At 43.4% G+C, this 16471-nt stretch overlaps 2 protein-coding genes across 2 annotated transcripts; one reads left to right on the top strand and one right to left on the bottom strand.

Annotated features, from left to right (window-relative positions):
* Positions 1-13: 13 nt before the first annotated feature.
* MITD1 (microtubule interacting and trafficking domain containing 1) lies at positions 14-12571 on the top strand (the record flags this gene model as incomplete). Its single annotated transcript, XM_080917186.1, has 8 exons — positions 14-164; positions 5049-5150; positions 6753-6889; positions 7480-7566; positions 8216-8331; positions 9059-9119; positions 9289-9410; positions 12472-12571. The coding sequence occupies 7 exons, from the start codon at positions 14-16 to the stop codon at positions 9382-9384; spliced, it is 750 nt and encodes a 249-aa protein (XP_080773312.1). The 3' UTR covers positions 9385-9410; positions 12472-12571.
* LIPT1 (lipoyltransferase 1) lies at positions 12079-15604 on the bottom strand. Its single transcript, XM_080917185.1, has 2 exons — positions 15491-15604; positions 12079-13398 (listed from the first exon to the last, which is right to left on the bottom strand). Exon 2 carries the CDS (start codon positions 13395-13397, stop codon positions 12276-12278), a length of 1122 nt encoding a protein of 373 aa, XP_080773311.1. The 5' UTR covers position 13398; positions 15491-15604; the 3' UTR covers positions 12079-12275.
* Positions 15605-16471: the final 867 nt, after the last annotated feature.

The following is a 16471-nucleotide window of genomic DNA, read 5'->3' as shown; positions in this document are numbered from 1 at the left end:
AGTCGTCACAGTGATGGCTAAATCCAGCCTAGGACAGGATTCCGACAGCACGGCCGCGGTGGCGGTGCTAAAGCGGGCAGTGGAGCTGGATGCAGAGTCTCGGTATCAGCAGGCTCTGGTGTGTTACCAGGAGGGGATTGACATGCTCTTGCAGGTTCTGAAAGGTGAGCGAGTTTCGGTTTCCGCATTGTCTGGGTATGAGCGAAACTTAAGAAAACGAAACTTCTTAACTACCAGGAAGTATTCAAATTCAGGAGGTATACTCTGATGTTCTGCAGGACCACGGAGGTGGTGGCCTTTGCAATAGACTGTTGTTATCACGAAGGAGCGTTTCTTTTCTGAAATATGTAAGAAGCATAACCAAATATAAACTTGATAGATCTTGCGTTTGAATGAATTTTGTTCTTCGTTTTTGTCAGTTTGTGACATGATTTTTCTCCTCCCTCTGTCTTTTCCTGCCATCACCCCAACATCCACAGAGTTTCACTGGATCTTACCCGTGCACCTTACTAGTGACTACACCACTGAGTAAATTGTCTCTCCCTCCCTCATCACTGATTATAGATATTCATTCTCAAGATAGGGGTGCATTCCACAACCATTTTTTCTGTGTGCAGCAACCAGTTGTCAGTCCCTGCAGTCGCTACTCCGTACTGGTGCAGGAGGCTTCTCCAACCATTCGGACAACAGCGATCTTCTATGGGTATAAACACAATGAGGTAAAGGGCAGTTTGACAGATACATCATGTTGATTTACTAAAACTACAGCAGTAGCATCCCCCCTAAGACCTAGGACCGCCACAGTCTTGATTTTTAGTCAGGTGTACAATACCTGATGTGATTTCCCTCTTGTCAAGCAGACTTCACATCCAATCGGAAAGCATTTGGGTACCACATTTATCATGATTGCACCAATGGGCTCATCTTGCCCATCTGGTTGGTTTTTAACAGAGTATGTTACTGAATAAGGCAATTCTCCCCCAGCAGCCTGGGTAGCACCTTTCAGCACCATGGAGCTATTTGTCCAACAAGGTGGAAGCTTTCAACCCAGTTCCAGCTTGTTCTCTCTCTGACATGATCAGGGCGTGTGGTGTCTCCAGCAATAGGGTCCTTTTTTTATTTTTTAAAGATTTATTTATTTTATATGAGTACACACCATATCAAACATAACAGAAGAGGGCATCAGATTCCATTACAGATGGTTGTGAGCCACCATGTGGTTGCTGGGAATTGAACTCAGGACCCGTGGAAGAGCAGCTCCTAACCACTGAGCCACCTCTCCAGCCCCAGCAATAGAGTCTTATGAACTAGTTTTGGTGGACATCTGAAAGCAGGGGCAATCCTGCATTGTTTTGAGGGACCTCACAGGTAGCCCACTCCCAGCACTGGAATCTATTTATTTATTTAATTTTTATATTTTTGTAAGTCATGTTTCTGGGATTAAGCTTAATCTATCTATAGAGAATACCTCCACTTAAAATTTAATATATATTTTTAAATTAACTTACTGTCCTAGTTAGGGTTTCTATTGCTGTGATGAAACACCATGACCAAAAGCAAGCTGGGGTGGAAAGGGTTTATTTGGTTTACACTTCCACATTATAATCCATCACTGAAGAAAGTCAGGATGGGATCCCAAACAGGGTAGGAACCTGGAGGCAGGAGCTGATGCAGAGGCCATGGAGGGATGTAACTTACTGGCTTGCTTCCTCTGGCTTGCTCAGCCTGCTTTCTTATAGAACCCAGGTCTACCAGCCCAGAGATGGCACCACCCACAATGGGCTAGGCTCTTCTCCATCAATCACTAATAAAGAAAATGCCATACAAGCTTGCTAGAGGCCAAACCTATGGAGGCACCCACATACACACACACTCAGGATTTCTCTGTGTAAGTCTAGCTGTCCAAACTCTCTCTGTGTGTAGAACAGGGTAACCTCCAACTCAGAGATCTGTCTTCAAAGTGCGGGATTGAAAGACATGTGCCGTAACGCCCAGCAACGCCTTTTCTTAATTGAGATCCCCTCCTCTCAGTTGACTTTAGCTTATGCCAGTTGACATAACACCCTCCAGCATACTTACCAATATCAGTATTGTCCGTGTTAGCGAGTTCTTCTGTCCCCAGGCATGGTGGCTAGTTTATGTCACCTTGACCCAAGCTAGATTTATCTGAAAGGCGGGAACCTCAGTTGAGAAAATGCCCCAGTAAGATCTGTGATTAGTGATGAAATGCCACAGTGTGCATATCTGGAGGTGAGAAGACAGTCTGGTAGAGTCAGTTCTCATTGCCATTTGTGTCCCAGGGATGAAATTCAGGATTTCAGAGTTAGTGGCAAGCACCTTTTCCTGCTGTCTTAGTTAGGGTTTTATTGCTGTGAAAAGATACCATGACCAAGACAACTCTTATAAGGACAACATTTAATTGGGGCTGGCTTACAGGTTCAGAGGTTCCGTCCATTATCATCAAGGTGGGAACATGGCAGCATCCAGGCAGGCATGGTGCAGGAGGAGCTGAGAGTTCTGCATCTTGGTCTGAAGGCTGCTAGAATAAGACTGACTTCCCGGAAGCTACGACTAGGGTATTAAAGCCCACTCCCACAATAACACATCTACTCCAACAAAGCCACACCTACTCCAACAAGGCCACACCTACTCTAACAAAGCCACACCTACTCCAACAAAGCCACACCTACTCCAACAAGGCCACACCTACTCCAACAAAGCCACACCTACTCCAACAAAGCCACACCTACTCCAACAAGGCCACACCTACTCCAACAAGGCCACATCTACTCCCACAAGACCGTACCTCCTAATAGTGCCACTCCCTAGGCCAAGCATATACAAATCATCACACCTGCTATACCACCATCTTGCTGGCCCCTGGATTGTGCTTCTATAACTGGCAATATAGGGGAACTGCATCAATCCATTTCAGGGGCAGGCACCTCATGACCCCCCCCCCCTTAGAGGCTCTATGCTTCTTAATGTTGTCACACAGGACTCAGCCTTCTGTTCACGAACCTTTGTTGGGTGTTCGTTGGGCATGTACACTTAAACTATATCCAAGAGAAGAAAGGAGATCTTTATTTGTTCAGAGGAAATACAGAAAGGATGAAAGCCAGAAACAAATTAGAATGTTTATAGCTAAAGCATTATGGGTGAGAAAGGGGTGGGAAGGAGGAAAAAAGGAAGGGGGGAATCAAGAATGAATGACAGCATTCTAAGGTTCTCAGTTGAAGAGCACAAGGAGGAGGCAGATAGTCTGGAGATAAAGCTCAATTGGATGAACATTTATGTAGCCTGCACAGAGCCTTGGGTTTCATTCCCAGGACTGTATAAAACTGGGCACCAAGTTGGATGCCTATAATCCCAGCACTCAGGAGATCAGAGGTTCAAGGTCATTCTTGACTAATTTGAAGCCATACCGGCTACATGAGATCCTGTCTTAAGGGGATAGGGGAAAAATAGGTAGAAGGGCCCAAAAAGGTAACTCCAGTAGCATGCAAGCATCATATGATGGCTGGTAAATTTTTTTTCTCACACAGGCAATGGGTGGGAATCCTGAAACTTCCTTATGTGTACCCTACAATGAAGTGAATAAATTATTTTTAAGTAGTCAAGTAACTTATAAGGAAGGAAAGGAGCAAGGCTGGAATGAACTGTACTGGGTCAAAGTTGTCAGCATAACTCATGCTTTAAGATGCACACAAAGTCAGATAGGAACAGAAATACTTTGTAAAGTGTGCATGTTAGCAAACCTATGTGAACTTCTAGCTGGTTGGCTGAGAGAGCCTAGAAGCCATGGTAGGATTGTCCCTTCTATAAAACTACTCTTCTTTAAAAAGACTTGGGTTTCTGAAAAATGGTTGGTCACACAAGGAGGGAACAAGGAATACATGTTGCATTAACACAGGTGAGTTTAAAACATGTCACATCAAAGTCAGGGAGTGCCAGTCCTCTTGGCTCAGTCTGTAATCCCAGCACCATGGAGGCCGAGGTGGGAAGATCACAAGTTTGAGGCCAGTGCAGGATAAGCAGTGGGATATATAGGGTGATGCTGTCTTGAAACAACCACTTCTCAAAAACCTAAGAGGGAGAAAGAATTCAAAATGGATCAGACAGTGTTGACGGAAGCTCTGGATTGTGCACCACAGGTTAAGACCAATACCCACACATCAGCAGATGCTACAGTGAAGGCCACAAGGCACTCTCCTACAGAGGAATAGTGATCACTAGAGAAATCTAAACCAACCCTTGTTATAATCAGTGACAAAGCACACGCATGGCCCAATGCATAAATTCTCTTTACTCATGAAAAGACAGCAGGCGACTGAAAAGGACAGACCTTCTGCAACTAAGGTTTGTAGAAAGGTTCACAGCATAGCTTATCTGTTCATTTCACCTTGGGTATGTAGCACAAGTTAATTCAGAGGCCTGGGGATCTTGCTCAGTAATAACTCATGTTATCTATTTGTCATGTTATCACGGGCATCCATTAGGCTCTGATCACACACACACACACACACACACACACACACACACACACACATCAACACAAGATGTTAAAAAATGAAATTAAAAAATAATTAGGAAACTATGAATAATGTCAAAAAACCAGATGTGATTGGGGGATTGAAGCAGGGTCAACTTTATTGATAATGTATTGTGGAATAGGGCAGGGTAAGCCTTATTGATAATATTTGTATGGGTTTTATTTTTTTGTTTGTTGTTTTTTTTTTTTTTTTTTTGGTGGCTGGAAAAATGATTGGCATTCACTCTAATGCACAGTGCAGAGGCCTAAAAGAAAAGCTGGTAATCGGGAAAATTGTATTTTAACTATTTAGACTTCCCAAGGTGTGGATAATGAGGAAGAGGTGAGCAGTACTGAAGATGTGCTCCTAACCTAGCAGTTCCATGTTCTCTAGCACACAGAATGTGAGCACATTGTAAAGGGTAGAAACTTTGTGGAAAACCTGACAAATGCTGAACTAAATAGAAAAGCTGTTTGAAATTTCAGAAAAATCCCTGTTCTTTTTTCCAATTCATAGGCACCAAAGAGTCCAGTAAAAGATGTACTCTCAGAACGAAAATCTCTGGCTACATGGATAGAGCAGAAAACATAAAGAAATACTTAGATCAAGAAAAAGAAGGTAAAACGCTCTGTTTTGCAACATGACTTAGGGTAGAGCTTAGAGTTGGGGGTGGGGCTTTAGTTCAAAGATCCTGCATGTACCTCGATTTAAGAATATTGCAGAAGAGTTCAGAATGTGGATTCTGGATCTATATTTCATGTATATATATATAATACCTCATATAATGAAAAATGAAAATCATTAGAATAGCTAAGCAAACTCCAGTGGCATCATAATAAGTTTGTGGCCAGCCTGGGTTACATTTGACCTTGTCTTCAGGACAAAGTCTTAAAGAAACCTCTTACAGTGCTAGGATCCTTCTTCTAATCACCATGGTGCCTTTATGTTTAATGCTCACATTAGCCAAAGTATGAGACATGAAGCGGCCAGCCTGGAAAGAAGGTGATCCGAGACTGGGTGTATCCCGTTCTGCCCACTGTTACAGGGTCTAAGCCACACTTTGGTACAGTCAGTCCTTGTATTAGTTAGGGTTTTACTGCTGTGAACAGACACCATAACCAAGGAAAGTCTTATAAAGGACAGCATGTAATTGGGGCTGGCTTACAGGTTCAGAGGTTCAGTCCATTATCATCAAGGTGAGAACATGGCAACATCCAGGCAGGTACGGGGCTGGAGGAACTGAGAGTTCTACATCTTGTTCCAAAGGGAACCAGGAAAAGGGTGGCATCCTCATGCAGCTAGGAGGAAAGTCCATAACCACAGTGACACACTTCCTCCAAGGCCACACCCACTCTAACAAGGCCACACCTACTCTAACAAGGCCACACCCACTCTCACAAGGCCACACCTCCCTGGACCAAACATTCAAACCACCACAGTCCTCTTTTTTTGGGAAGGGGTGGGGGGTAGTTTTTCAATATAGCTTAGGCTGTCCTGGAATTCACTCTGTAAACCAGGCTTGAACTCGGAGATTCACTCGACTCTGCCTCCTCGGTGCTGGGATTAAAGGCGAGCACCACCGCTGCCTGGCTCAGTCAGTCCTCTCCTGAAAGCGTTTTCAAGTAACCTCTTGTGGGCTGGAGGGATGCACAGCAGAGCACTGGCTGCTCTTGCAGGTTCAGTTCTCAGCACTCACATGGCAGTCACAGCCATTTTAAACTCATTCTGGGGAAGCTCAGGCTGTGTTCTAACTTTGCAGACACTGCATATATGTGGTTCAAATGCATACATGCAGGCAAGACATTTAAATGCATAAGATAAACAATTTTATTTTAATTTTAAAAAAAGGTTTAAAGAATTTTAATTAAAAAAAAAAAAAGAAAAGGATGGTCCCCTTTGCTTAGCAGGACTCGCCTTTGGAATAGTATTTTGTCTTCTTTCCTTATGTGTATGAAACATTTTTGCAGCGTGCAGCCTTGAGTAGGCATGTCATAGCTTCTGAGTCAGTGAGTTTAAAAGAGTGTTACTTGTCCTGATTACTCACTGTGTGAGACATAACTGTGTATAAAGTAAGCGCTCACAGGCACTGCTGAGGTGGTCCAGTGGGTAGACCTGAGTTCAATCCCTGGGGACCCATGTGAGTTGCCCCCACAGGGAAAATGAAAGACGTAACTTTTTAAAGTGGTCACTGGTCACATCACTGTAGCTTGTGTTTCGCAGATGGCAAATACCACAAGCAAATTAAAATAGAAGAGAATGCAACTGGCTTCAGCTATGAGTCACTTTTTAGAGAATACCTGCACGAGACGGTTACAGAGGTTTGGATAGAAGACCCTTACATTAGACAAACTCATCAGGTAAGTAGTTTACTAAAATGTAATGAAATGTAACTTTAAACGTACTGTCAGCTGCCTGGGTTTATGGGTTAGTGGAGGATCAAAAATCCAGGTTAAAAATTCCATCTGCACTGAACACATACAGACACGACAAGGCAGTGGTAATGCATGTTTACCGTGTGTTTGGTGTCATATGTAGTCTAGGGGTGATTTAAAGGGCTCAGGAGGAGGTGTTTGCATTCTGGGCTGATACTGCATCACCTAAAATAAGGGATGAAACCATCTGTGGATTTCTTAGATTCTGTCTGGGGAAAGGTAACCTAGAACCAGTTCTTTTCAATGGTCTTATCCACCTCTTCACCAGTGGGCCCTGAAGAAGCACCACAAGAGCTCCCCCACCAGGGAGGCCACTAGGCATTCCTCCAAGTGTGCCGCCAGCTCTGGTACAACTTGGTTATGATGGGCCTGTGGGCTTTCTCCAGTTCTATGTGCTGGTGTTCAGACTCTTCCTTCTCTGCAGGATGGTTCTGATCCGGCCAGCTGACGACTGTAGAATCGGTTCTTGCTGGAAAACTGTGGAGCTGGTACTAATCCATCCTAATGCCTTCCAGGTATATAACTTCCTTCGGTTTTGTGAGATGCTGGTTAAGAAGCCGTGTAAAGTAAGAACTATTCACCTTCTCACCTCTGGGGATGAGGTAGGTATCCAAAAAGCCTCATTCTTTCCTAACTTTGTGTCTGTCCCATGTTACCTGATCCAGCACTTCGTGCCGTAAGAAAAAGACTGTTGTTTTGAGAGGTTTGACCTTGTATCCCGACATGTTGTTGAACTCTATGAATTTGCATCTGTCAGTGTGGTCTCAGTGACCCTGCAGTCTGTGCTAGTGACTGTCCTGTCCTATGTCCTGTCCTGTCCTGTCATGGGCCTGGGGTTAGACTGCCGCTTGTCTTTCTTGATTCTGACTTGAGTAGAAGGGTATCCGAAGACTTGTACTTTCCGGGGTTAGTCTAATCAGTGGGAGTCTCATGTGGATAACGGAGCATTGTTACGGAGAAACATTTAAGAAGCTGAGCATGGTGCCACATGGCTGTGCTGCCAGCCACAGGGAGGTGGAGATAGGAGGGAGCCCTGTGACTTTTCACAGTTGTTTAACTGTTTGTATCAAAACAGTATAAACAGAAAAGAATTACCATCCATTGATTGCTTCTTTGAGACAGCAATGTTGAAACTGATATAAATCTTTTCAATTTAATCTCTCTGCAGTATTTATTGTATAGTTTGTAAATTATTAATTATTTAACTTAGTAATAATTGAGGCAGTAAATTATGCTTCATGTTATCAATAGGGTTTTGGGAACACACAGCAAAGTAGTGGCCTGGAAGAAATAAGGCAGTCCCTCAGGAGTCGTGGAGTGGTGTTGGAAATAAACTATTCTTCATCTATACATGACCGAGAAATTAGGTTAGTGTATGATGTTTTACTTTTTCATATACTTTGAAAATTTTAATGTAATATAATTATATACGTATGTTTAAATATCCAAACTTCAAATCAAGCTCAAATTTAGTAATTTCACACTGGACAAAAAAAAAAAAAAAAAAAAAAAAAAAAAAAAAAAAAAACTTGATTTACCTCTTAGAGTGAGTTAATTCTTAGTTAAGAGATATTTACTGGTTCTATGTCATGTGGGAAATGTATACACAGCTTCTTAGAGAGCCTTCCTTCCCTTTAGCATAGTACACTTCATATGATACAACAAAGAGACCCTGTTTCTAATAAAGAGTAAATCAGAAACTAAGAGGATGGCAGTGTTGCTGTTGTTGAAGCAGAGGTCAGTGTCTGGGCTGTCCTTGGGATCCCAATCCCCATCTTTGCCCCGCATAGTGGCGCTGTGGTAGTCAGGGTTCTCCAGAGGGACAGAACATTTGGAAACCACTTGTTAGCGGAAAAGAGCTTGGTCAAGCTGAAATTCAAAAGTGGCTTTTGGCTCATTTACTCACTTAATCAGGTTAGCTGATGGTATCCAATGCTCCTCTTGTTTTTCGTAGACGCAGCTCTGGACCAACCCCAGTCTGATTCCACTCATGTTGGTTTAGGGGGAGATCTTGTTGATTCTTAACCGACTCTGGCTTTAAAAACCTGTCTGACTCAATGACTCGAATATAATACTGTACACTGATTTCAATAGGTTCAACAATGGATGGATGATTAAAATTGGAAGGGGCCTTGATTATTTTAAGAGACCACAGGTAGGCTATGGCTTTATGACTCTGTGTGAGCACTGCTTGTTTTCTTGCTTGTTCTGATGGAGTCCTGGGCTTTTAGCCTTCGGAGAGGCTGGCACTCTAAATGGAATGTCATGCTTGGCTTTCTGTATGAAAAATTCACTTTAACAATTCTCTTCTTTTTTCTTTATAGGGTCGTTTTTCTCTTGGATACTGTGATTTAGACTTGAGGCCCTGTCATGAAACAACGGTGGACATTTTTCACAACAAGCACACGAAAAAAATATGATGCATAATGACCTAAACATTTCCACTGTAGGTGACCTCAGCCCGTTTTCTGTTGCTAGAACTGACTACTACATGCTGTAAAGGATGGAGGTTTGGGGTTTGATATCTGGGGAGGATCTTCCTTCTGCATGCCACATGGCATAATGCAAGAAAGATGGAGCAGGCTTGTGAGGTAGAGCCTGACACCTCAGAGATTTCCCCTCTCAATACTGCTCACCTAGGGACCAAGAGTCTAACTCATAAACTACTAGGGACATATGCAAATCAGAGCAAATACTGGGTTTGCTTCTTCTTTTTATTTACTCTGAACATATTTTATAATGTATGAATTTAACAATAAATGTTTATATTTCTACTAATTTCTGGATCCACTCCTCTGTAATAGGCTGTTCCACAGATTTACGGTGTTTCCTTTTAAGTCACAGAGTTAACCGAAAGATTTTTACCCGCTTCCATTTGATTGTTGGAGAGTAGCTCACCAGGTGTTGGAAAACTGGATGATATAGTCTTGTTCCTAGGAATAGTGTTCCTAAATGAAAATCATAGATTACAGTGATTGTAAGAGACATATGGGCTGAGAGCCTAATCATGAGGAAAAGAAATGTATGTGTGGCTGAAGCTGTAGCTCAGAGCACAGCATGTGACTGGCGTGTGCCAGGTCTTGGCTTCCACGTCTGGTACCACAAACAAGCAGAGTGACTTCAGCTAAAACAGTTGTCAGCCAGGTTTGTTGGGGCATTGCTGTAAGGAAGAGGCCAGTGGATCTTGAATCCAGGATCATTCTAGAACATACAGAGCTTGAAGCCAATCTGGACTGGATGGTAACCTGCCTCCAAACACAGCAATAAATGATAGCCTGTCTGGTTATCCTCCTAGAACTGTCCTGACAGGACCCAGAGATACTCTGATAGATGACTTGTCCTCCTCCTGCTGCAATGATGACCCCCAGTACACTGGCCTTTCCCCAAGAATCTTGTGCTGGACAAAGACTTGAAGCGTGGTACCAGCCAGAGGAGAAACTAGTCTCTTTCATACAGTTCTGACAACTCAGTCTGTCCACACATGCGCACACCTGCTCCAACCCAGGAGCCTGAAACCTACTCAACAAGGAGCCAGTGACACAAATTCCCAGCAAGTGCTGCCCTGGTATTTATTTTCCATGAACAAAACTTCTTGGAGGAGTTGGCTTTGCATTTCCTCACTATCTGTTCATGCACACAGTCTACAGGAATCATTAAGTTTGGGAGTAGCCTTTGTACCGCCTTACCATGGGCACTTTTGTTTTTAAGACTGGGTTTTTACTGTTTAGCAAATGCTGGTCTCTGAAGGGTGGTTTTCCTGCTTCAAACCTCGGATGCTGAGAGTCAGGTGTGTGCTATCAGATATCTTTAAATGGGCACTCTTTAAATTTGTGTTTATCTATCTATAGGATGAAATTTAAGACTGGCATTTTTTCCTAACCTGGCTAGTTCCCAGACAATTGAGTCAGAGACCTATTGATTAATCAACAGGTGTTAAGTACAGTGACCGAGCAGATACTAACCTGTCTTAGCTGCTTTCCAGCCACTTGCCCTCAAGTCCTCAAGTTACTTGTATTTGGTCTCTTCTTGGTTTGCTTTGCTGTCTGTCCTCATGGAGAGCTCCCTTGGCAATTCTTCCTCATTCCCACCCTTCTCCCTGGACACTTCCCCCAGCCTCCATCACTAGTTCAGTCTTCCTATCTCTTCTGTCCACTCATTGGCTGTTCAGCTTTTTATTAACCAAACAGAGACAATTGGGGAGCGTTCTTTACATTGATACAGGATACTTTCATATACTGTGAAGTGCCTAATAGTGCTTGGTATACAGTGTATACTCAATACCCAGGACTGTAGGAGCAAAGTGGATTAGTTGTAGAGTTAAGAAGTAGCCAATCGTGACGTTACTCTCTGAAAAAGTCTGGGATGTGAAAAGTTGAAAAATTAAAACTATGAAGAATGAGATCTCAGCAGGAAAGTTTAGGGAAAAGGATATGCTGCTCACTGACTGGTTAAAGACCCAATAGAAAGGCCAGGTGTAAGGTTTTATGAATCACTGGCCATGGAGGGGCACGTCTTTAATCCCAGCACTCAGGAGTCAGAAGCACCCATATCTCTGAGTCTGAGGCCAAACAGCAAGTTCTACCCTGGTGAGGGCAGCATGTCGAGACTGTGTACTGACTGGTTTTATGCACAAGCTAGCACCTCAATTGAGAAAAACACCCCTGCTCAGATCGAACTGTGGGCAGGTGTGGTATACTTTCTTAGTGAGGGCCCAGCTCACTATGGGCAGAGCTACGGGCTGGTGGTCCTGAGGGCTATAAAAAGCAGGCTGAGCAAGCCAGTAAGCAGCACCCCTCCATGGCCTCTGCATCAGTTTTTCCCCTGAATTCCTCTGACTTCCTTCAGTGATGGGCTGTGATGTGGAACTGTGAGATGAAGTAAAAAGCTGCTCTTGGCCACAGTGTGTGACCACAGCAAGAGAAACCCCGGCTAACGCCCCCCCCCCCTTTTAAAAACAAAGCCTAACAGAAACAAACCAATGGTTACAAGCAGGAGAGGACAAAATCCAGACAGGGTGTGGGCCTTAAGGAAAAGCAACAGTTTCATCTCTGAAGTTTAATGGAAGGAGAAATGAAAGAAGACGGGCCCTGCAAGGCTCATTTCCGAGGGCCAAAACTCTTAACAGATTATCAATCAAAGTTTGTGACAAAACCTGAGGAATGGAAACTAGGAACAGGCCACCTCAAGCCTGAAGCAGGCTGAACCTGACACCTTTATTTATTTTTTTTAAAGAGACATAAAATAAACTGCAACTTAGAACTTTTTCTCACTGAAATTGCCAGTGTAAAGAAAGTTATGGGGGAGGAGTGGGTTACATTATCCCCCTGAGTTTTTCACACAGAATGTTCCATTTACTCTGTAAGTGATGATTGTCTGGACATGTCCTCAGTAATATATTTGTCAGCAGCGTGGTCTCAACAGGACAGAATTTGCTGCCAATAAAACTTGAGTTTAATTTGTCACCTATTTCCAGTGGCAGCCAGTGATCAGGTGCCTTAATTTCGCAGGTTTCGATTCGTCCGTTCTTTACCTCCATGAGCACTTGGATTTCCAAATGCGCCTGCTCACACGGCACATGCAGCGTGGTGTCCACGGTGAACTTGGGAGTCCTGCCGTATACCCACTCCCAGCTTTGCAGTTCCTTGACTTTGCTGTTTATTCCGGGAAACGCCGTCTCATCTGCAGGGTTTATTAGGTTAACGTGATCATCAATTTGATGATATGCCGCGTACTCTGCAGCCACGGCACCCATCAGAACTTCACAGGTCAGCGTTGAATCTCTTTCCAGGAGGTTTTTGACCGCAGAAGGGATGCTGGGCGTGGCATTACTCGTTATCCCATGGTACGGGCTCTTCAGCGAGGAAGACAGTGCTGTCCTGTTGGTGTTGCATAACAAGGTGCAGTGGTGGTACGCAGCAGTCCGGCCGATCTTCGATGCGGTTCCTGAGATTTTAAACTGCCCGTCGAGTAACAAGTCAAATTTTTTGGTAGGCTGCACATCCAGCTGCGGTTGGACAGCATTCAGAGCTCTCACTATTAGTTTCAGATTTTCCATCCTGTCATACTTGGTTTTGGTGGTAAAGAAGGTGAGATTGATGTTACCCATGTCGTGGTACACCGTTCCTCCTCCACTCTTCCTCCGAGCCAGTTTTATTCCTTCCTGTCTCATCAGATGGAGGTTACATTCCTGCCATGGATTCTGATGCCTACCGATGACGACAGAAGGAGAATTTCTCCAAAGAAGAAGAATCGGCTTGCCTTCTAGATGTATGTGGTCGTGGATCCAATCTTCTAAAGCCAGATTTTCATATACATCATTGGAGATTGACTGTAAAATGAGCCCATGGGTGGGTGGGCTTTTAAAGCCAGCTGTTGAGACCTTGTGCTGACAAAGTAATCGGAAGCAATTCTTCATTGAAAATGGAATTAGCATGCTTTTAAAAACAAGAAAAAAAGAAGATTAGTTAATTAAATAAAGACAATTAAATTCTATTCTTTAGCTATTTGGTAATTATCCAAAACTTATCCAAGTGTCCAGACCAGTTGCCTTCTTTTCATCTTTACCCTGAGTCTTTAGTGGCTCTTTAATAGAGTAACCAAAGGAAATTAATAAAGATAAACTTTTAATTTCAACCAAACTGAAATAAGTGAATGGAGTAAACACATTAATGTACAACAAAGCAAAATAAATTATTTTAAATTAGCAATACATTTTCATTGACAAAAAAAAATAGATTAACGACAAAAAAAAAAAAAAAAAACCCCAGAAAAATAAAAAAATCCAGAATCTTACCATCTGGAGATAATTAACATTTTAGTATAAACAATGGTTTTTGTTTCTGTTCATGTGTAAACATCTTTACACACACATATTTCCTTCTAAAATGTAATGGTACCATTATTCCAATCATTTTCCGCCCAAGATGAGACTTCACTGTGCTGTCCATATGTCAAACTGGAATTTACCTTGATATATTAACTACGGTCCACAATGAACCAGCCCAAACTGGAATCTCAATAAGGGTTCTAGAACTGATCCAATTCATGAGCTAGCCCAATGCATGGTTTGCATGTTTGAATGTTGGTTTGATTCATTTGATTCATGCATTTTAACAGTGCCCCCCAAAAAATTAAAAAAAAAAAACCTCCATTCATCCAGGCATAGATATAGAGTGTGAATAAACTATAACAAAGGTGAATAATCTGACAAATTCTTCCTTTACTACAAGGCATGCTTTGTCCTTGACAGTTGGGAATCATCCGTGAACCACAGAAAGGTGAGCAGAGTTTCAGGGAAGGAAAGCCCAGGGCCAGAATAGAGAAGACGGGAAATCTGTATGAGTCGAGTTTAAATAGGACTATTAATCTAGGCTTCATTAAAATGGTTACATGTGAACCAAGATTAAAGAGTTAGACAAAGTATTATGTGTCACAAATTATTTTAGTTATTAGAACACATAATCTCCCCACCCCCTGACTGTCTTGAAACTCCCTCAGTAGACCAGGCTGACCTTAAGCTCACAGAGATCCACTTGTCTCTGCCTCCGAGTTAAAGGCCTGCACACACCCACTGAGACAGACTGGTTTCTCTTCTGTAGCTGACTGACTTGCGACTAAATGAAAAAGTCCAGCTTTTGAAAGCCTGGTAGAATTTTGCTTCTACAAAGTCACTTTGCATAGCACCCCACACTCATATTTCTCTTTTTTAGTTAAAAAAAATTTATAAAATGTATTTTGATGTTTCTTCCCCTCCCCGTTTTCCCAGATCCCATCATGTCTCTAGCCACCCAACTTTATGGTCTTTAAAAAACAAAAACCTATAAAAACTAAAGTCAAAATAAGTAAAAGATCAAGAGACAAAAAAATGGCAAAACAAAAAGTTCACCCCTCCAGTCCCTCCTCCCCCCAAAAGTCTGTGGGGCTTGTTTTCATGTTGGCTAACTACTCCTCCTGGGCTGAGATGTGGTTGATACACCCATCTACACTTTTATTTTAAAAGCTTTGGCGGAACTCAGGAACTGGCTCAACCTAGGTTTGAGCTGTGCCGCTGAGCAACGCCCAGGTCTCTGCTTTCACCTTCATTATAGTGTTCTAATATTTTCCCCATGTCTGGAAGACACTTCTGCACTGCCAACACGTGTTTCTCCCATACAGAGAGCAAGACCAAATCACAGGTCCACCTTCCTCACATGGCCTTACCAAAACTGTTTGCTGCTACCCTCCTAACAATGCGATCCAAGCCTGGAGGAGATTACGGACTTATTAAGCAAGTTTTACTCTTCTTGAGCAGACACGCGACTATCATTGGATGTCTTGTTTAGTTTACCCTCCGCCGTATTAGAAACTAGCTATTCCTAACAACGAAATTACGGCGTCCGGAGCACCAGGTGTAACCTGCACAGCTTTCGGTACCAGCAGGAGGGGCCCAAGCGACGCGTGCGTGCTGGCCGCAGCACCCACTCCTGCTCAGCGTGTGCTTCCACAACCCGCAAAGAATCCACTGGACCTGCTTCCGGTTTCACTCACCTGCCACTTCCGGTCGCGCCCGCAGCAGCTATTCTGCAAATTAAAACTCAATCAACACACGTGAGACCTAGAGCGCCCAGCTTCCAAGACTCAGTTGCTGGTGGATCCTCTAGCCACGCCCACAGAAGCCCGCCCCAGGAGGCCACGCCCTCAGGAAAACACGCCCCCTGGATAAACCACCCCCCCAGGATATCGAGGGGGCGTGGCTAAACCTGAAGTTAGAGGTCCTGTTTCTTTCCTGCCCCTGCTAGGTTTTCAAGAGTTTTAAGGGTGTTTAAATGCAATGCAGGGCAATGCATTTAAAACTGGATTCATGGAAAGGGCACAGGTCACTTTCGAGTAGCTATCAAAAGATATAAAGTCCTAGGGACTCTGAAGCTGAGTGATTCCTACGCTGGTTTCCTTCAGGAAGAGTTGGCTAAACTGTGTGGTGGTCCAAAATGATGTCTGTTCATGCTCAGGCAGGTGCTGCTTAGCTGCTGGGGCGGTCCGATTTAAGGCAGTTGGAAGCAGCACTCCAACCACATTCTTACGGCCTCAGGAACAACAAAGTCAGACTATAGTTAAGGACCTAGATCATGGACCCACTTCTTGAAGAGCAGAGCCCCCAAAATCTGTAGTCATTCCTTGATCTTCCACGGAATCCAGTTTCTTCTTCAGTTAGAATGGAAACCCTCCAGCCTCGCCTCTTGGAGTAAGAAGCACTCGTGTTCGGTTTGGTACTGTTAACACAGTAAATGAACAGAGCTAATCCAGGGTATATAAACCAGCCACACCACAGGCAAGACTCCTTGTCTATTATTGCTCCCTGGGATTCATAGTCACTAGGCCTCAAGATCTTCAAGCCAAGATCCAGGTCAGAAACTTCGAGATCTGGATCACAGGTGAGCCTTCCAGCTCTGGATTGTAGTTCATTACAGATGTAGTCAAGTTGACAACCAGGAGTAGCCACTACACGGGATGACTACAAAGGGTTAAAGA

This window comes from Micromys minutus, assembly GCF_963924665.1.
Source record: "Micromys minutus genome assembly, chromosome: 5".
NCBI lineage: Eukaryota > Metazoa > Chordata > Mammalia > Rodentia > Muridae > Micromys > Micromys minutus.
This window is presented reverse-complemented; position numbering and strand designations above follow the sequence as displayed.

What these genes read in the sequence shown, in the direction of transcription:
- LIPT1 (XM_080917185.1), bottom strand. Translation starts at nt 13,397, where the DNA reads ATGCTAATTCCATTTTCAATGAAGAATTGCTTCCGATTACTTTGTCAG.